Here is a 22946-nt window from a genome sequence, read left to right on the forward strand (position 1 = left end):
CTTGTAAGTGTCATGCTGAACGCAGATATAACAAATTATTCAAAAATTTTTAATTGATGGAATATCGATCTGAAATTGTATATATGTGTGAATCTCGATTAAAACTATCGGGAACTATAGTCAAAAATAATTTTCCACACGTTTTAGTACTTTAGAGGGGAGAGTGTCGTGCTAGATTCGCGAAGTTAGAACGACATTTTTTCAATTTCGATTTTTCAATAGAAGGATTACGGAACTCTTTTTAATTTGTATCAAGAACTGTAGAACTATGAAAAGTGCTATTAGAACTTTTAATATTTTTTCGATATTCGTAGAACGTCGTGCCAGCTTCACAGACGACATTTTTATTGTGTCATTGTATTATATATAACTACAAAAATGCATGATATGTCGATAAAATTACCTTTTTCAAAAAAAAAGTAAAAAAAGGCGCCAAATATGTGCGTGGTATGTGCTCGAAAAAAACAATGTGGTAGTTTCTTTAATTAAAAAAATATTAAACCAAGTAATATGTACCTTTATATTCTCATTCATTGATGCTATTCCCACCCAAGCGATAGTAGTTCTAATTGTCTTTAAATATTATTATGTTATAGTATTTTATAAAACAATTTATGAAATCCTCAAATTGCGCCAATTGCAAAGAGGATGTATTACCTCGAAAATTAATTATTGTACAACAATTTAAAAAAAACCAAGTGGTAGTATCTTACCAATTACAAAGAAAATATATGTATATATTGTCTTGAAAATTTGTTATACAACTACTTTTAAAAAATATAAAACTTTGATTGATTAAATAATATTTAATGCACAATACTTGGCGCTGCTAGACCTCGCCAGCGCAGCGCCTAGCATCTCGTCTGCGCTCCTTACACGCCTACTAAAGCTCAAGCCGTTTGTTTACATATCAAATTCATATAAAAAGAAATTTAACAAATTGTACGCGTTTAATACTAAAGGCTAAACTTAATACTAAATACTAAATTGTTTAATACTAAATACTAAACGCTGAAAGAGAGAAAGAGAGATTCTTGTAATACTCGGTCTAGCAGCGCCAAGTATTTTGCAGTAAATATTATTTAATCAATCAAAGTTTTATATTTTTTGAAAGTAGTTGTATAACAAATTTTCAAGACAATATATACATATACTCTCTTTGTAATTGGTAAGATACTACCACTTAGTTTTTTTTAAATTGTTGTACAATAATTAATTTTCGAGGTAATACATCCTCTTTGCAATTGGCGCAATTTGAGGATTTCATAAATTGTTTTGAAAAATACTATAAAATAATAATATTTAAAGACAATTAGAACTATTATCGCTTGGATGGGAATAGGATCATTGAATGAGAATATAAAGGTACATATTACTTGGTTTAATATTTTTTTAATTAAAGATTAGAATTTTCACTCTATTTTACCTCTAGAATACGCTACCCTCTAAAAAAACCTTACAAAGGTAAAAAAATACGCCAAGTACATAAAAAAGCAAAACTAAATATGATGAAATCCATAGTTAACTAGCCAAGTACCTAGAAGCAATTCAGTTTGAGGATTTGTAATTTGAACTAATACTTGGCGTGCCCGGGTCGCATTGGACATGCATTCTTCTAAATTTGTACTTCCTTGAGTATTTTCACTAATGACTCGTAAATCTTTGTATTTGGTAATATTAAAACAAATACGTTTACAGTTTTGCACATTAGCGGAGTGATTGTAAATATCCCTTTTCATTACTTACTCAATACAAATAATTTACACATAGAGTTTACACAAATTATAGGTAGGACGTACGTTTTAATGTGACCCGGGCATGCCAAGTATTATTTCAAATTACAAATCCTCAAACTGAATTGCTTCTAGGTACTTGGCTAGTTAACTATGGATTTCATCATATTTAGTTTTGCTTTTTTATGTACTTGGCGTATTTTTTTACCTTTGTAAGGTTTTGTTAGAGGGATGTCCTTACTTTTTGTAAAAAGTTTTTACATTTCGTTACTTTTAAATGTTTTTATGTATTTTTGTATTGCCACAATAATATGTCATTTTATTTCTGTTGTGAGATCTCATCAAATATAAAAATGTTGGATAATAAAGATTTATCTAATCGTGCAAATGTTCTTAATACTTCTAATTGTCAAATATAAATTGTGACAATTTAAAATTTTCTCTCTTTCCCTCTCTCTTTTTTTCTCGGTTTCATTCTATGAGTATAAAATGTTCCAACTTATATCTTAAATTGTCATAATTTATATTTCAAAATTAGAAGAATTATTTCCTTATTATTGCGACGCTATCACGATGATTTCATTTAAAACAAGTAATTTTTAATTTTTTATATAATAGTTTTTACGGTTTATATCGTAATCGTAAAATAAAATATTTTTCATGTATTAAAATCAGTTTTAATTCATAATAAATTAAATCGTGCATCTGTGAACGCACCTTGAGTGACAAAATCAGTGCGGTTATATTGACAATTTTATTTATTATTTCTTAGGAAAACGGCAGCTGTCAATTCTGTCAAATTTGTATATTGATGAAACACGATGAAATAAATATAACACCTTTAACGCCTTTTTTAGAATAGGATTTGTGGTATTTATTATATAATAAATAATAGATGAATATTATTATTTGAAAACATTATAATATTGAAAAATAAAATAGCGCGCGCATAGCACTCGCTCTCTCGCCCTCTCGCTCTCTCATTCACTCGCTCTCTTGCCCTCCCGCTCTCTCGCTCTCTCACTCTCTATCGTCATCGACGTGGTGCAACGTCGTCGTCGTCGTCGTCGTCGTCGTCGTCGTGTAACATCGTCGTTGTCCTCGCCGTCTTCGTTGTCGACGTGGTGCAACGTCGTCGTCGACGTCGTGCAACATCGTTGTCGTCAACATGGTGTAACGTCGTTGTCGTCGTCGTCGTCGACGTAGTGTAACGTCGTCGTCGTCGTGGTGTAACGTCGTCGTCGTTGTCGTCGACGTGGTGCAACGACGTTATCGTCGTCGTCGACGTGGTGTTGCAGCTTCAAGTGTTTCAGAACATTTTCTATCCCTTTTCTTTGAAGCATCTGAAGCATCAACTGGACCGCAGCCCGCGTCGTACATACATCCGTATATGCTATCTCGCATCTCTGGCGCATGCGAGAAAACCGATATTAGCTGCTGCCATTTCGTTGAAAAGAACGAACTGTACAAACGACGATGACGACGATAATAATAACGATGATGACGTTTCTTAAGTGAAATTTGCCAATTTCAGACTTTGCATCGCCATATCTCCGCTCGTAGAGCACGTAGAAAAAAAATAAAAACACTTTTATTACATAATTCGACTCCAAGCTATCCATTGAGCCTACTCTGAACTTTATCCGTTCAGCGGTTATTGAGATCTAATAATTTGAGTGTCTGCGAAAGCGTCGCTTCGCGTAACAGTACACGGTCGGTCTCGCTGCGCATATACTTGGCGCAAGACACTACCGTGTCTCTTGATAAGGCTTTAGTTACTGAGATATTTTAATCAAAAGTTTGTTTGACATGAATTTGGCATGAAATTCCGGATAAGCTAACGGTAGCGCTCGACGTTTATGCAATTCTTTCCAAGTAGTTCTGAGTTGTTGATAACATTAATTTTTATATTGCCTAGAATTCTCTGCTATTGAGACTATCGTAAACTCAGAAATGAAAAAGTTCTAGCCGTTAGAAATTTTTTCTTTTTCCGAGCAGTTCTGAGTTGTTGATATCATTATTTTTTATATTGCCTAGAGTTCTCTGCTATTGAAACTACCGTAAACTCAGAAATGAAAAAGTTCTTTAACTGGGAAAGATTTTTTAACTGGGTCTATGAATAAACATTTGCAAAGGACTGTTCTAACTAACATGGATTTTGGATTGTGATATGGACTATCAATACATTTTTACAAATGACCGTTGTAACTATTAATATGGATTTTTTATTTCGCTTATGGTTTACTGATATACATTGAAGATGGTCTAACGAATAGACCGAAACGTTTGTTGATTGATTTGTACTCAAATTAAATTGTCATAATATATCGTTCAAAATTAGAAGAATTATTTACTTATCATTGCGACGCTATCACGATGATTTTATTTAAACAAGTAAATTTAAATTTTTTATAGTTTTGTGATTTATATACTTATCTTAAACTAAAACATTACCCAAATGTATTAAAATCAGTTTTAATTTATAATAAATTACATCATGCATGTGTGAACGGCAGCTTGACGGACAAAATCGCTTTGCATGTGTATGTGCGAACATATGTACGTGAGTCTGAACCTGAATTGCATAGAAAAGGAAAATGAAATGTCACAATTATAATATACAATTACAATATCTCAAGACTGACTGCATCAATCTTGATCAAATTGGTCGCAATCAAAAGCTTGCACCCATATTATATAATAAAAGTGCCGGTAGATTTTTGATTACGGCTTTAGTTCCTGAAATATTTTAATCACTAGTCTATGTGACCTGTCAAATGATATAAATTCCAGATAAGCTATACAGTAGCGCTCGACGTCTATCCATTGAACTTGGTAACGCTCGATGTATATGCAGTGATTCTCATTGTTCGGAGTTCTATTTTTTATTTTTATGTACTTGGCGTCGCGACGCTACCGCGTCGCTTGATTAAACTATTGGACGGAGGTTTTGAGACACCCTGTATTTATATATACCTATATGTATATATATATATGTATCTATATATGTATGTTTATATACAGGGTGAGCCATTTTAAGTAACGGATTGATTTTTCTCGAAAACCAAATCTTTATCGAAAAATGTTTCAGACAAAAGTCGTTTGGTTCGAAGAGGGCAAGATGATAGCATTATCAATTTAATTGTAGATGGCACCACTTTAGAGATTTCATCATGGCGGCCATTTTTTAAATGGAAGTTGATTTTTCTCTCTAAATGAAAGTTGTAGCTGATAATGAGACGAATACAACGGTTTTTCCATTTTTGCAATTGAACCATTTTTCAGTGAGTTACAGCGTTCCAAAGTATACTGTTTTATAATTTAAGTATTGGGTCATTAAGTATGAAACTTTACAAATAGAACATAAATTTTTGCATTTTTTGGCACATGGACATGATTTATTTTCAATCGAAGTATGCGCCCATGTTATCTACACACTTCTGCCATTTTAGTGGTAGTTGGTCTATGCCTCTACTATAGAAGCCAGGAGTACGGGAATCGATGAAGTCGCGGAAGGCTGTTTCGACTGCCTGTTGAGAATTGAAGAATTTTCCCACCAACAAGTTGTCCAAATTCCGGAAGAAGTGATAGTCGGTAGGTGATAGATCTGGTGAATATGGTGGATGACGGAGAGTTTCCAATTCCAACTCCTGTAGCTTTGCCACGGTCAGTAGTGCAGTGTGCGGTCGAGCATTATCATGCAACAGGATTGGCATTGACCGATTGACCAATTTCGGTTGTTTAATAGCAAGTTGTTGCATCATTTCGTCCAGTTGCTTGCAATATACTTCAGCCGTTATCGATGTACCAGGTTTCATAAAGTTGTAGTAGATAACACCTGACCTGGACCACCAAACAGTCACCATATGCTTCTTCTGTGTAATGTTGGGTTTCGCGTGATGTCTCGGTGGTTCATCAGCGTTCAACCACTGATGTGAGCGTTTACGATTGTCGTAGAGTATCCACTTTTCATCGCAGGTCACAATTCGATTAAAAAAAGATTCATTTTTGTGACGGGAAAGCAAAGAAAGGGAAGCCTCTAGACGTTGCGCCTGCTGCGCATCGGTCAATTCGTGCGGGACCCATTTGTCCAACTTCTTTATCTTACCAATTGCAGCTAAATGAACCAATATGGTGGGTATGGAAACATTGAATATCGATGCCAATTCACGTGTACTTTGAGATGGATCGGACTCTACTACGGCTCTCAAGTGATCATTGTCCACCTTCGTCTTTGGTCTTCCACGTGGCTCATTAGCGAGGCTGAAATCTCCATCTCTGAAGTTTTTGAACCAATTGCCCACCGTTGCTTTAGTAGTTGAACCTTCACCAAATACAGCGTTGATATTACGAGCTGTCTCCGACACTGTGGTTCCACGGCGGAACTCATATTCATAAATCACACGAATTTTGAACTTTTCCATAGTTCTATAAAAAAGAATCCACCAATAAAACTAATGAAGATATTTGAACAAACAAATATGACATTTGAAGAGCGAACATACATCTATCACACTAACCTAACCTGATACTGACGTCTGGCGCCAAATTTGAGATAACAAATGTTAAAGATGGCGCTTTTACATTTGTAAAGTTTCATACTTAATGACCTAATATATACATAAACCAAATCTTGTATCGAAAAATGTTTCTTACAAAAGTTTTATGACTTCAAGGGGGACATAAGATGCTGCCACTGATTTGACCTTGGGTGCACCTGTCAAGGTTATGTGAAGGTTAACTTTTTTTTATGGATCTCTTTATTTCTCATTATACAGTCTTGTAGCTTACCTCGAGAGCTTTTCAAAACGCTATAATAAAGTATTTTGTCGTTAAATATTATTCGAGTTATGAGAACTAAAAGCGTTTCTCGAAAGTAAAATTCCACAAAGATTGTATATAAGTTGCTAAACCAAACTGCGAATTAATTCTGTCATATTGCGGCATACTGAGAGGAAGCTCTGCTACTCTATGGCGTGATAAGTTAGATATACGTTAAAGTTTCTTCTCTGTTCATATTTTCATTTCTTAAGGGGTAACGCCACTCTGGCGCCCGGAAAAACAGCCTAATTTTGACAATTTTTTATGGGAATATAATGAATGGAATACAAAATCCGTTTAAAGGCCTTTATTGTACATACTTTGAAGTGTATTTACAAATTTTTATTGAATGTTTTTTACAAAATGGCAGCGCCAGAGCTCAGCCTCTTCTCACAGATAGTGTTCCGCGGCCGGAAAGATTTCTCCTCCAATTGTTGACCTGGAACAAAAAACTAAACATTTTTGAGTCTTATATAAGGTTAGCTCGAGAAGTACGTACGGAAATTAAAAAATACCGTTTTTTGTAAAACTGACGCACGTTTGAACAAAAAGTTTTGTTACCTAAAAATGACACTTTTTGTTCAAACGTGCGTCAGTTTTACAAAAAACGGTATTTTTTAATTTCCGTACGTACTTCTCGAGCTAACCTTATATAAGACTCAAAAATGTTTAGGTTTTTGTTCCAGGTCAACAATTGGAGGAGAAATCTTTCCGGCCGCGGAACACTATCTGTGAGAAGAGGCTGAGCTCTGGCGCTGCCATTTTGTAAAAAACATTCAATAAAAATTTGTAAATACACTTCAAAGTATGTACAATAAAGGCCTTTAAACGGATTTTGTATTCCATTCATTATATTCCCATAAAAAATTGTCAAAATTAGGCTGTTTTTCCGGGCGCCAGAGTGGCGTTACCCCTTAAGAAATGAAAATATGAACAGAGAAGAAACTTTAACGTATATCTAACTTATCACGCCATAGAGTAGCAGAGCTTCCTCTCAGTATGCCGCAATATGACAGAATTAATTCGCAGTTTGGTTTAGCAACTTATATACAATCTTTGTGGAATTTTACTTTCGAGAAACGCTTTTAGTTCTCATAACTCGAATAATATTTAACGACAAAATACTTTATTATAGCGTTTTGAAAAGCTCTCGAGGTAAGCTACAAGACTGTATAATGAGAAATAAAGAGATCCATAAAAAAAAGTTAACCTTCACATAACCTTGACAGGTGCACCCAAGGTCAAATCAGTGGCAGCATCTTATGTCCCCCTTGAAGTCATAAAACTTTTGTAAGAAACATTTTTCGATACAAGATTTGGTTTATGTATATACTTAAATTATAAAACAGTATACTTTGGAACGCTGTAACTCACTGAAAAATGGTCCAATTGCAAAAATGGAAAAACCGTTGTATTCGTCTCATTATCAGCTACAACTTTCATTTAGAGAGAAAAATCAACTTCCATTTAAAAAATGGCCGCCATGATGAAATCTCTAAAGTGGCGCCATCTACAATTAAATTGATAATGCTATCATCTTGCCCTCTTCGAACCAAACGACTTTTGTCTGAAACATTTTTCGATAAAGATTTGGTTTTCGAGAAAAATCAATCCGTTACTTAAAAAGGCTCACCCTGTATATGTATATACAGGGTGTTCCATTTTAAAGTTTCCCCTAAAATATTTCAGAAACAGTGCGTTAAATCGAAAAATGTTTCAAACAAAAGTTTTGTGACTTCGAGGGGGACATAAGGCGATACTATTGGTTTGACCTTGTGGGCGTTGTCAAGGTCATATGGAGTGCAACTTTGTTTTTTAAACGGAACCCCATATTTTTTATTGCAGATTCTGATTCTTCGTCGAAAAGTAAGTAACTTTAGTCCGAAACATTGTTTTTAAAAACGCCCTCCTTATCCCGAAAACTCAGGTTCAACCTTTAGCGAACCAATGATAATACTCGCTTTATAATAGACATTGAAGTTTTTTTTAGTATTTTACTGTTTACCATCAGCATGTGCGTGCGTGCGTATGCGTGTGTTCTTCATCCAGCCAACTAAGGCAAGATCGATCACTGATCCGGCCAGTTAAGGCAAGATCGATCACAGATCCAGCCAGTTAAGGCAAGATCGATTGCAGATCCGTCCAGTTAAGGCAAGATCGATCACTGATCCAGCCAGTTAAGGCAAGATCGTGCTCTGATCCAGCCAGTTAAGGCAAGATCGATCACTGATCCAGCCAGTTAAGGCAAGATCGTGCTCTGATCCAGCCAGTTAAGGCAAGATCGTGCTCTGATCCAGCCAGTTAAGACGGTACTATTGGTTTGACCTTGGGTGGCGTTGTCAAGATCAGGGCAAGGTCATTTCGAATTTTTTAAATGGAACTCCCAAATTTTCATTGCATATTCTCATAGCTTACCTCGAGAGCTTTTCAAACCACTATAATGAAGTATTTTTTCATTAAGTACTTATCGAGTTATAAGGCTTGAAAGTTACAATACCCATTACTCAAGTTGTACCACGCGGATCAATTTCCTTGGGATCAATTTCTAAGGTCATGTGAATATTCTCAATGGTGAAATTAATTTTGACTGTAGAATAGGAAAGATCGACAAATTTTCAGACTCCATGTTGTTGGTTACATAATTTCAAGGTCAAACAGTAGGTAGTTCCGAATTATTATTTCAAAGCCAAGAGTAGAACATTCACAAATGGTCTTTGCTTTAATTGGCTCGAGAGTTTGAGGATTATTGCACTATTACTTTCCCATCTCAATATTAAACACTATTGGTTATTCTTATTTACTGCAGGATTCGATACATTTCATTGAAAGTTGACTTATCGATTGACAGCTGGTGTCTTTCTCAACTTGTATGAGTCCTTGAGCAATTAACATAAAGTTTTCTGTTCTCGACACTTCCTCTTTAACTCTTCACGTCATTCGTGAATGATTTTCAAATCTTTTTGTTTCTAACATTCCATTGTTGTCCAAGCAAAAACAATGCCCGATTACACGTCGAACGAGTTGACCGACATTCTTCTCATCCTAGGAGAATGTCAACGTAATTACAAAAGAGCAACAGCATTGCACCGAAGAAGATTTCCTCTACGACAACATCCGAGTCATACTGCAATACATAAAATTGAAATAAGGATTCGGAGAGGGAATCTCTGTCGACGAAGAAGATGTTACAACTTAGATGATTACGCGCTGAATGCTCGTTTCCTCGTAACTCTGGCGATGGTTCATTTGAACCCTCATGTATCATTACGTGAATTGAGCGTACAGTGGGGATTCCAAGATCGACTGCTTCTAGATACTTGAAGGCTGCAAAGTACCACCCTTATCATATTACACTAAATCAAGCCTTGACTGAGAATGATCATCGAGAACGGCTATTATTGTGTCGCTGGGCAACACAGCAACTTCTTCACGATGGCGATTTTTTAAAGTACGTTTTGTTCAGTAATGAAGCTACTTTTCATAGTCATGGAACGTTGAATCGTCATAATTGTCACTATTGGGCTCCAGTTAATCCTCGTTGGATGCAACAAATAGACAATCAGCATCGATGGAGTCTTACTGTCTGGTGCGGAATCGTCAATGGCTATGTAATTGGCCCCTACTTTTTTGATGGTATGGTTAATGCTCAGAACTATTTACAATTTCTAAGAGATATTCTTCCAATACCTCTTGAAGATATTGACCTTAATACACGGAGAAGAATGTGGTTCCAACATGATGGTGCAGATCCTCACTATGCCAATATCGTCAGAGATTATCTGGACGAGACCATCCGTGATGTATGGATTGGAAAAGGTAGTCGAGTAAGGTGGCCAGCAAGATCACCAGATTTAACTTCTCCAGAGTTTTATTTATGGGGTTACCTGAAAGATGTAGTCTATCGGGAGAGACCAACGACAAGAGAAAACATGATGAAGAGGATCCGAGCAGCGTGTAACATTATTCCACGTGATGTTCTCTTACGTACTGTTACAAACTTCGAGAGACGGATTCAATATTGTCAACAAGTCAACGGAGCTACGTTTGAACATCTCATCAGATGAGCAGAAAAACGACCTACAAAACTAATTTACGACTACCTTACTTGACCTTAATTGACTACATAACGGCATGATTTTGCCTTAACTGGCTGGATCAGAGCACGATCTTGCCTTAACTAGCTGGATCAGAGCACGATCTTGCCTTAACTGGCTGGATCAGTGATCGATCTTGCCTTAACTGGCCGGATCTGTAATCGATCTTGCCTTAACTGGCTGGATCTGTGATCGACCTTGCCTTAACTGGCCGGATCAGTGATCGATCTTGTCTTAGTTGGCTGGATGTAGAACACACGCATACGCACGCACGCACATGCTGATGGTAAACAGTAAAATACTAAAAAAAACTTCAATGTCTATTATAAAGCGAGTATTATCATTGGTTCGCTAAAGGTTGAACCTGAGTTTTCGGGATAAGGAGGGCGTTTTTAAAAACAATGTTTCGGACTAAAGTTACTTACTTTTCGACGAAGAATCAGAATCTGCAATAAAAAGTAAGGGGTTCCGTTTAAAAAACAAAGTTGCACTCCATATGACCTTGACAACGCCCACAAGGTCAAACCAATAGTATCGCCTTATGTCCCCCTCGAAGTCACAAAACTTTTGTTTGAAACATTTTTCGATTTAACGCACTGTTTCTGAAATATTTTAGGGGAAACTTTAAAATGGAACACCCTGTATGTATTTATATATGTATTTGGTAATATATATGTAAATTAAGATACAGTCTCTGATTACGTACTTCTGATGTATGTATTATCCTCCTCCGTCATTTTGTCATTTTCAAAGATTTTCAAATATCGGTCGCCAGTACGTTCATGATAGAGTTTCCTCTCAGCTATTATCTGTACATGTAAGATCAGAATATCAATCTGCCTGATATTATTATGCTGCGGTAAATGATATCATTTATGAATTATTATACAGGGTGTCCCGGGTTTTAACCGACAAACTGCGGGAGCATATTCTACTAGTGGAAATAAGAAAAAATTCTTATATTGAGTTTGCTTAGAAATGCTTTATTACAAAGTTATAAACCAATATTGAAAAGAAATATGAGATAAGTAACAACGGAACATAGTGTAGAATTTGGAAGGTCGAAGATGTTTATGTTATGTGTATTCACATGTATTCATGTTCACTATGTTGAAACGATTCAGTATGATTGTTACTTTCACAACAGTAGCTGTTAGATTTCAATCGTCGTGTGAACTAGCAATTACTATCAGAATGCCAAAAGTGTTTTCAAATGAGGAATACACTGATATTCATTTCGTGTACGGATTCTGTCACGGAAATGCACTCTTGTCGCGTCTTGTAAAGGTCGCTTCATTTGTCCATAATATCATTGATGAGAAAAGATTGTCCCTTTCTACTGCATTCACATACCAGTTACAAAATTCGATTCGTTTCTGATAATCGATTGGAAGTAATTCTTGTACAGGTGTGTAATGATATGCGAATCTGTCATCAGCACGCAATGTTCTCCAAATAGTGTTTCGTGATATCTGCAGTTGAGCTGAAGCACGTCGAACACTTTGTGTAGGAGTATTATCAAAAAGATTTAAGATTCTTTCCGAGCGTCGTCGGTGTCTTAGAGCTGAACGAACATCATCATGCTCATTCATAGGTCGAAATGAACCCAAATTACGTAATTGCAAATGGGTATTACTAAACACAGAACTATCTGGTACTCTCCTGTTAGGAAATCTACGTTGATACTCTCGTACGGCAGCTCGTGCATTTCCGTCACAGAATCCGTACACGAAATGAATATCAGTGTATTCCTCATTTGAAAACACTTTTGGCATTCTGATAGTAATTGCTAGTTCACACGACGATTGAAATCTAACAGCTACTGTTGTGAAAGTAACAATCATACTGAATCGTTTCAACATAGTGAACATGAATACATGTGAATACACATAACATAAACATCTTTGACCTTCCAAATTCTACACTATGTTCCGTTGTTACTTATCTCATATTTCTTTTCAATATTGGTTTATAACTTTGTAATAAAGCATTTCTAAGCAAACTCAATATAAGAATTTTTTCTTATTTCCACTAGTAGAATATGCTCCCGCAGTTTGTCGGTTAAAACCCGGGACACCCTGTATAATATGCAAGAAAATTACGGAACCTATTGTGTAAGTGTTTGTAATAGTAGCAAGTTCAGGAAATATTAAATGATATGAATTTTACGCACTTTATCGGTGAACCCTTGCAATATTCGCAAAAGTTTTCGTTGACGAAAGCCAGGTGGTAATATATCAAAGAGCACACCTCCAAAGCATATGGGATGCAGCCATGGTCTCACTAATCTAAAGCATGATTAGACATACACACATATATAATAAATTGATGAAAATAATAATAACCACTTTGTAAAATATCTAATGCAACTTTATAGTGGTCTTTGTATATTTAAATATAGACAAAGGCAAAATAAGCCACACGCAATATAATTATTTGTATATTAATGAAGTATTCTTTCGATCAAACTGGCTAAACGTATGCTAGATGGTCAGCAATCCTCTATTATTTTATTATTCAAACGCGATATCAGATCAGGATTGCTGACCATCTAGCATACGTTTAGCCAGTTTGATCGAAAGAATACTTCATTAATATATTGAATTGTCTGGCAATTAATAATATTTAATTTATAATTATTTGTGTTTACGCATCTATGTTGATAAGTATGAATTATGATAATTGCTAAATTTTTAAAAGTATTCATTATATATATGACTCACCTATAAACTAGAAGCAAACCCATTTCGTATACTGCTTGTCGATATTTTTTCTGGAATGCGCCGAGGTCTTTTAAAGAGGTGCCCATGGCAGTCTCTACAAGTGCATCCGTTAGATTTATATGATCAAACATTAATTAAAATAAATAAATAAATAAATGGATTGTTCAACATGAAAAACAGTAAGCAAAGATCGTCACAATATTATTGGTCTTCGATTCATTATGGCATCATTATGTCGCGTAGATGGTACTTCATATCATCTATCGGTGATTTGAAATGTAACAAACGAAATCGGAGTAAGAACAAAATGAAATACGCAAGTATATGGACAGCCAAAGTGCAACAGTTTACCGCATATCGCGTTGAGCGTATGCTTGCTAAGAAACGGCATTAAGTCCTTCTCAACCGCGCCTTTACCATCCTTCAAGGATTTGGTCATTTGTTCGCCCTCCTCGATCAAAATGTCGACGAACTGCCGCAATATATTAAAGTGGAAGGCGGGCGTTAATATCTTTCGTCGCGCATGCCACTTATCACCTGAAACGAAAATAAGGCGGAATCACGCAATAAGACATTTATTTGCAAGAGACTTTTCTTGCAGCACGTGAATCGTGGTGCAATAACGTACTACATGCAAGATTAACAATGTCGTTTATGTCGGACTTGTCTCACTTTCCGCCGAAATTTTTATTAATTTGGATAACTGAAGTGGCATTAATTATGTCAAATTTATTTCTCTTTTATCGCACATCCCAGCGAATAATTCCCATCGAGTTTTTCGATAAAACGCGAAGAAGGTTTTCTTTGTAACACGCTAAACGTTTCCTTCCCTTGACCTTTGAGCGTGGGGCGGAGTTGTAAGTCTTTGCATAAATCTAATTATTTATTATCGCGTAATTAAAGCTTTCAGGCAAAGAATAAACGAAAATATATGAAGTGAAAGAAAACAAAGTCTACTATACAAGGGTGTTCGATCATTGACTGATTGACCTGTATTGACTGATGTGATATGTACACTTTAATCAACTTGTTCGAAATACTGCGTTCTTATTTTAAGCTTATCAGTTCGACTCGTCAGCTCGGTAACTATTAAATACGTTAACCTAATTAGCTGATAAAACGAGTTTATGTCAGCCTATTAATATATTATCATATTTAAGTTTTACACAAATTCCATTTTTTCACGTTGCAACTTCGAATTTTTATTTTATATTACCTGCGCTAGTGAGAAGGCCAGTATTAAACCAGGAAAGTAGAATGTCATATATGGCACTCTTCTCGAGATGCTTCATCGGAGAAAGTATTATCTGAAATCATGCAATTTGTGTAAACTATTTTAGATATCTGTCTTCAAGGTATTTTATTAATAATTATAGCAGGGCTGTTGCAGCGAATCATAAATGAACGAAATATTCCAAATATTTCCCAAATCATCGGGTTATTGATAATTATTGCAGAATTGTATTTTCTCTGAACAAAACTTCGTTACCTCCAGATCATCTGGATGACGGATAGACACAACAGGTACGAAAAAGCACCATATTTTAACAATGGGATAGTAAAAGTCAGTTTCATAACGTAGGAGTTTCCAGAGGGCCTCTGTAAAATGTATAAGAAGGTATAGTTACAGTTACAGTTATAATTATAGTTACAGACGTAAGAATTGCCAAGGTAGTAGAAAATTTCATCATTATCTTCGTTGTTACTTTAGACTTATACAGGGTGTCTGACAAGTAAGGGACCACCTTAAATGTGGAAGTAGATAGGGCCCAACTGAAGAGAAAAGTCCTATATCATTTTGCAAAATTCGCAATAGTTATTGAGTAATTAATTAAAATGTCTAAACGAATGAGCACATGAATAGCGACAGGCCAGATTCAGCCGGTACGTAAAATGGCTTGATTTCTTAGCAACGATGAGAGCAGGAGGTGGAGCGTCGCACCGAAAAAGAATCGTCACGCAGCGAGCGGCGAACGACGCATGACATATGATACCGCGCCGGACACTAATTGTCCGGCCTGTCGCTATTCACGCGCTCATTCGTTTAGATATTTTCCTTAATTACTCAATAACTATTGCGAATTTTGCAAAATGATATAGGACTTTTCTCTTTAGTTTAGGTTAGACTTCCGAATAGCCCCCCCTCCGATTGTCATGAAAGTTTTAAGATATATACCCAATTGGCATGGGTATATCGAGGAATATTCCATGAGAATGCCACTGGTGCGACAGTGGAGATGTACAAAACAGACATTTATGGAGTATTTCATAGATATTCCTCTTGGAATGTATTTTATTAAACTGTTCCCAGAGTGTTCTTTAGATATTCTGGAGAGAATGTTCCATGAACATGCTAACAGAAATGTTCACTAAATATTATCTGTGGAAGGCTGTAGGAACATACATATAGGAATGTATCTAAACTAGTGTAACAGATTTCACCGTACAGATTTTGATCACCTGGTATACGGTACGGACCCCGGCGGGGGGAGGGGCCTCGCCCTTCTCCCCTGCCCTCCCACGAAGCAGGCTAAAAAGGAGCGTATGTGTCCGGGGCTCCAGTTTCGGAAAATATAACCTAACTCAAACCTATTTCTGATTCAAAGGTAAAATTTCATCAAATATACTCTTTTGTAATCGTATAATATATGATATCGTAAAATTATGCTCTATTCATTAATCTATTTTGTTAATAACTTTTTAACAAACAACGAGCGATGGGTGAAACCTAGTGCGGGTTATTCGGGAAGGTGACTTTTGTAATATATGTCAAACTCAAGTCCTTGCTTTGCGTTGACAGCTGAAAATTCGTGCAAAATCATTAAACTTCTTTTGTTAATAACTTTTTAATAAACAATGAGCGACGGCTAAAACCTTTTGAAGGTCACTCAGGAGGGTGACCTCTATAATATATGTCAAGGTCAAGGTCATAGGAGATGTTTCCCCTTTTCTTAAGGTTTACCGAAATCTTGACAATATTTGTAAACACAAATGCGAGCAGAGGTAACATACTAAGGTCCGTTAAGATTACATATACGTGCAAAATCCTTAAACTTTTTTTGTTAATAACTTTTTAATCAATAACGAAGGAGAACTAAAACCTTCTGCAGGTTACTGAGGGAAGTGACCTCTATAATATATATCAAAGTCAAGTTCTTGATTCGCGTAGACAGCTGGAAATTCGTGCAAAATCATTAAACCTTTTTTTGTTAATTTCTTCGCTAGGAGGCGTTTCCGCAAAAAATCCTTCCATTCACACTTTCCTCGTCTCTACCTCTACATATCCTAAAAATTTCATGAAAATCGGAGGGGGGGCTATTCGGAAGTTGAGCCTTAGTTTGACCCTATCAAACCTATTTACTTCCACTTTTAAGGTGGTCTCTTACTTGTCAGACACCCTGTATATATTTCATGCGTCATTCAAGTATACATAATACATCGAGATGTACGAAAACCAACTGGAGCTATACAAAATAGATTGCATTAAGGCAGTGAATCTGCGATGAGCAATCGAGCGCTAAGTAATTAATGCAAACGTATTAGAGATGTGCACTTGCCATGTGATTGTTGATACTCTAATACGTTGCCGCCTATCGGAAATACAGGCGCTGGCCCCGGTATACGATTGATGAGCCGGCCTTTTCTAGATCCGTAATGCACATAATAATTCCATACGAATAAAACAACGATAACCGATAACAACAGAATAAGGATCATCTTCGTTGATGTTAAACGAAGGTAAGTTGAGTTCAATTCTCGTTCTAGTATCAATCCTTAGATCATATGTGTTACAAAATATCCCAGTCAATGACAAAGTTGGTAACCACCACGATATCCTAAATTCATCAAATAAACGAGTTCAGTGAACATTATAATAAGTCTATGTGCTTTAAGGGGAAGTTGAAGTCGTCTGTATTACATCACAATTTGCGAACACTAATCTTTTTATTGATTGCATAGAATGCAAAATCCCTTTCCACGATTAAAGTATAGGCAATAATGAATACGGGACTAATGGAGTTTATGTGAAAAACGAGAAAAAGTTTTTAAATTACATCTTTCTTCTGGGTTTATTGTCTGACCACACCAATTTTACATTTCGTATGTACAAAATAGGGTGGCTCCCAACTCGGAACAGAGTGAAGGAACATGAGGATGTTTTTAAAAGTGAATTTAGAAGCTTAGTAAAAAAGATTAGTGTTTATAAAAGTTTTGTGAATGTTAAATCGTGACCAAGAGTAAAACAGAGCACAAAATTAGGTCTTTGATATTGTGCAAAAGGATTTCTTTCATCGTGCAAAAGGATTTTTCATTCTGCGCAACCAATAAAAAGATTTATAAAAAAGTTATTTACTTCGTCGATAATACAGACGACTCCAACTTCCCCTTAAAGAGATATTAAACTTTTAATAGTAGAAACATAAGAGAATATTTGTAATTTTTATTTATTGCAATCGAAAATGTATAATTTGCGCAATAAATATGTTGCAATGTTGTAAGTGAAATATTTCCGAAATGTTTGTTAAGCCTTGTGTCCACGTTGCTCGAAATTGGTCCGAGATCTCGATTCGAGAAATATGTGGCCAATAACCTTTGCAGCTTTCCCATAAAAATTATAAGGCGATTGGCTACATCAAGGGGTTATTCACTCGTTTTTTGGGTGTACCACAGATTACAAATGATTACTGATTTCAACTTATTTCATCCAATTTCATGTGATTTCAATTAATTTCATCCGATTTCATGTGATTTCATATGACCAACTGAATTCAAATAATTTCATAAGTGATTTCAACTGATTTCAAGTAATTTCATAATGATTTTAAATGATTTCATTATGATTGTAAGCGATTTCATTATGATATCTAATAATATAATTATTTCAGGTGATTTAAATTACTTTGACGTATAACTAATTATTCTCTCTACATTTTTTCTTATTTTTTCTTATTCCTAATTTCATTTCTATAATTAACATCGAGATAGACAGGGTATCCCAGACCTAACGTAACACCGGTTAATGGTAGATACCTGAGGTGATTCTGAAACGAATTTTCCTCTTGCAAAATGTCGAGGGTGGCGTAGTTTCGGCGCTATAATGGATTGAAGATGTCCTATCCATGTAGAGAATTTTCCCGCGTTCAGTGACGGTGGGTTGAAGGGGTCCCGCGCATCGCGCACACTTCAATTTGAACAGCCGCGAAAAATTAAGATCAAATTGAAGTTTTATTATTATAGCGTCGAAACTACGCCACCCTCGACATTTTGCAAGAGGAAAATTCGTCTCAGAATCACCTCAGGTATCTACCATTAACTGGTGTTACGTTAGGTCTGGGACACCCTGTATTTGAAATGGGCTGGGCTATTTAGTAATTAAATTTACTCAATTATATATTCGTTACATTTGCTAGTTATATCAAACATTTATATCACTTCTTTGAATAAATAATAGAATTCTTTACAATAAGAAAGGGAAAAATATAATAAATGATCTTGAGATTATGAAAATAAATTAATATGGATTTTATAAATATTTTTATTACTTTATCAAACCGATAGCTTTATAAATTACATTTCAAAGGAACGTTTTCGTAGTAACTTGGATCAACTCTCTATAGAACGCTATAGGGTAATTATTTAGTTTAACGGAGCAATGACCTTAACTTTGACATATATTATAGAGGTCACCCTCCTGAGTGACCTTCAAAAGGTTTTAGCCGTCGCTCATTGTTTATTAAAAAGTTATTAACAAAAGAAGTTTAATGATTTTGCACGAATTTTCAGCTGTCAACGCAAAGCAAGGACTTGAGTTTGACATATATTACAAAAGTCACCTTTCCGAATAACCCGCACTAGGTTTCACCCATCGCTCGTTGTTTGTTAAAAAGTTATTAACAAAATAGATTAATGAATAGAGCATAATTTTACGATATCATATATTATACGATTACAAAAGAGTATATTTGATGAAATTTTACCTTTGAATCAGAAATAGGTTTGAGTTAGGTTATATTTTCCGAAACTGGAGCCCCGTATGGATGCTCGTTTTCAGCCCGCTTCGCGGGAGGGCGGGGCTTTGCCCCTCCCCCGCTGGAGCTGGTGTTACAGATTTCACCGTACAGATTTTGATCACCTGGTACACGACACGAATCATGGCGGGGGCCTTCCCGCGAAGCGGGCTGAAAAACGAGCGTATATGTGTCCGGGACTCCAGTTTCGGAAAATATAACCTAACCTAATCTAACCAGGTTAGGTTAGGTTAGGTTAAATTACTTTCCTTCCTTCGTTCATATTCGTCGTTTATGTCTTTCAATATTCAAAATAACGACTATATTTTCGAAACTTCTTTTGTTAATAACTTTTTAATAAACAATGAGCAACGGCTAAAACCTGTTGAAGGTCACTCAGGAGGGTGACCTTGACAACATATGTCAAGGTCAAGGTCATTCGAGGTTGCTCCGTTAATCTAAATAATTACCTTCATATTATCCTTGTAATGCAAAAAACAATTATTTTAAAAATTATATTTTTTATAAAAACATTAATTGTAATATAATAAAAACTATTTTGTTTTGAATACAACGTATGAATATTTATAAATAAAAATTTGTGATATTTATTTATTACAAACTATAAGAAAATTTGATGGTCATATGTAAATTACAAGGTAAATTAGGTAGATTTTCATATTGAAACTTGGATTGAAATAAAAAATAATAAATTATCCCGACAATAATTTTGTACTTATAAATATAACTATTTAATTAAATTGAAACGTATCGTAATATATATTTATAAACTTGAGTATTTATAAGTTGTGAATGCTGTGCTTTGGACATTATTTAATTTTGCGTTACTCGCAGAGTGAGCGAAGCATTCACATGCTATAATAAGTATACCTACGACTCTTCATAAGTTTTAAAATAACACAGTAAAAAATCTTCTTTTGTAATAAAAGGGCATTCACGTTTCGCCAATAGACATTGGAAATGTTCATACAAAAATCTGTTTTGAATGCCAGCTGAATGATTGCTGAATTTTTCAGATCATATCACTTATTGTTAGACATCTCATTTACGTGTGGTTAAAAAAGTAGAGATGACTACTTAAATATCTGCATATTTAGAAATAAATTTTACTGATATTTATTTTTTGTTTGCTTCAAACAAGAGTCAGAGGTTATGTGAGCCACGTAGAGACAATGTTTGCTTATTAATGAGGTTATGGTTACCTCATATTGAAATAAAGAAAATACAATTACTTACTTTCAACGAATTCTGTCTTTACACTCAGTTTTTTTCTGGTTTTTCACTAGTAACATATGCTTGAATATAGAAAATTTACACACTGTAAAGTTTTATAGAGGTACATATATTCCTATACAGCACAGAAATATTGCAGCAACATTGCAGTAATGTTTTCCTGCAAGATTGCAACATTGCAGAAACATTGCGAAATATTGCTGCAAGTTTGCTATGACATTGAGCACCAATAAAATATCCGCTTGCAGAAATATTGCAATGTAACATTGCAGCAACATTGTAATACAATATATATGCAATTATTGCATATGTATTATATTGCAATGTTACATTGCAACATTTCTGCAATTATATATTGTATATGCAATAAATAAAATGTTTGTGTATATATTGTATATATGTAGGTAGGTAGGTAGGTAGGTAGGTAGGTAGGGTAGGTAGGGTAGGTAGGGTAGGTAGGGTAGGTAGGGTAGGTAGGGTAGGTAGGGTAGGTAGGGTAGGTAGGGTAGGTAGGTATGTATGTATGTATGTATGTATAGACAGGGTGAGTCATTTTAATGTACCACCCCTAAAAACTTATTTGTTTTTAATTTGAGAACAAAATGTTTCAGACAAAAGTTGTATGGCTTCGAGCGGGCAAGATGATGAATATTATCAATTTAATTGTAGATGGCGCCACTTTAGAGATTTCATCATGGCGGCCATTTTTTAAATGGAAGGCGATTTTTCTCTCGAAGTAAAAGTTGTAGCTGACAATGAGACGAATACAACGGTGTTTTGTTTTTTGCAATTGGACCATTTTTCAGTGACAGTGTTTCAAAGTTTATAGCGTCTCTTCATGGTCCGTGCCTTGCGTACTTTAGTGGCCCGTATTCGGCTTCTCATCACTTCTTGGTGAGACAGGTTTTGAGATGGCTGATTACACTCCCAATGAAATTGTCGGTTATTCATTCTATTATTAGTTATGGGGGATTATAGCCCAGCGGAAATAGTCGATATGATAAAAATAGTCGGGTTGTGCAATGACAACTTGAAAGCAGCGCAAAGGGTGTATGCCGCTAGATTTCCCGACAGACGACACCCGACGCGCAAGACTATGAAATTATTGTTTCGCCGTGCTCAACAGGGTAATTTAAAACGTAACAGGGAGAAAGACTGGCCCAAAAGAAAATAACATTCTGGTGACGCTGGCAGAAGTTGAACTAAACCCCAACATCTCGACAAGGAATATTGAAAACGAGCATGGTAGTCCACAAAAGACAAAGTCGAGTATTGAGATTTGTAAAATTCCACCCCTACGACATTGTTTTGACACAGCAGCTCCAAGCTGGAGACTTTAACCGTAGGCTTCAATTTTACAACTGGGCTAGAAATCAATATCGGAGAGACCCATATTTCTTCATGCACGTCCTGTTTACAGATGAAGCAACATTTACCAACCGAGGAGGACTGAACCGACATAATTGGTCTAATAACAATCCACAATAGCAGCGGAGCGTGGAATACCAGCACCAATGGTCGATTAATGTTTGGGGTGGCATTATCGGGACCCATGTAATTGGACTTCACTTTTTCGAAGGCCATTTAAATAGGGAAACCTACTTGCGATTTATGCAAAATGAGTTGCCAAACTTCCTCGAAGATATAGATCTCTGCACTTGTCATAGGATGTGGTGGCAGCAAGATGGTGCTCCTGCCCATAGGAGTTGCTTGATCACCACATACCTCAATGAAAAATTCCATAGAAAGTGGATTGGAATGGGTAGTCGAACCCATGAGTGGCCAGCAAGATCTCCTGATCTCACGCCTATGAACTTTTTCCTGTGGGGTTATGTCAAGGAAAAGGTGTTTGCGACACAACCAACAACTATGGCAGACATGAAACTGCGAATTAAACGCGCTCTCCAAGGTATCACTGACGGTACACTGCAAAGAGTCGAAAACAATTTTCGATTACGCGTGATACAATGTATCGATGAAAATGGAGGTGTATTTGAACACTTGCAATAAGACTTTGTGTGGGCGTGAGAGGCAAAGGGACTCACGTTAATCAAGCACCCCGAATCGCGAGAGGCTAGGGGACTCGCGTTAATCAAGCACCCCGAAGGGAACAGAAACCTACTACGTCCACGCCGTTGTTGCTGGGTAGCGCTAAAAGTAGGATAGTAGATAGAACTGATGCACCTGTCAAGGTTATGTAAAGGTTAGCTTTTTTTTGTAAAATGGATCTCCCTATTTCTCATTATCACGGACCATGGAGAGACGCTATAAACTTTGAAACGCTGTAACTCACTGAAAAATGGTCCAATTGCA

The 22946-nt window shown here is 35.9% G+C and overlaps 1 protein-coding gene and 1 pseudogene across 5 annotated transcripts in view; one reads left to right on the forward strand and one right to left on the reverse strand.

Moving 5' to 3' along the window:
• LOC105282231 (cytochrome P450 4C1) overlaps positions 1-22946 on the reverse strand; it is a 47883-nt gene that overhangs the window by 17139 nt on the left and 7798 nt on the right. For 4 of the 5 annotated variants that reach the window (XM_026969563.1, XM_026969565.1, XM_026969564.1 and 1 more), the window contains 7 exons: positions 16929-17207; positions 14861-14970; positions 14588-14678; positions 13723-13908; positions 13372-13465; positions 12822-12936; positions 11355-11457 (listed from right to left, as the gene is read on the reverse strand). In XM_026969563.1, the coding sequence (XP_026825364.1) occupies positions 11355-11457; positions 12822-12936; positions 13372-13465; positions 13723-13908; positions 14588-14678; positions 14861-14970; positions 16929-17088 (859 nt within the window). In that variant the 5' untranslated portion in view covers positions 17089-17207. The remainder of the gene's footprint in view (positions 1-11354; positions 11458-12821; positions 12937-13371; positions 13466-13722; positions 13909-14587; positions 14679-14860; positions 14971-16928; positions 17208-22946) is intronic. The other variant, XM_026969567.1, reaches the window with a different exon arrangement.
• LOC113561962 lies at positions 21545-22138 on the forward strand (annotated as a pseudogene).

The sequence above is a fragment of the Ooceraea biroi genome, chromosome 5 (genome assembly GCF_003672135.1).
Source record: "Ooceraea biroi isolate clonal line C1 chromosome 5, Obir_v5.4, whole genome shotgun sequence".
Lineage (NCBI taxonomy): Eukaryota > Metazoa > Arthropoda > Insecta > Hymenoptera > Formicidae > Ooceraea > Ooceraea biroi.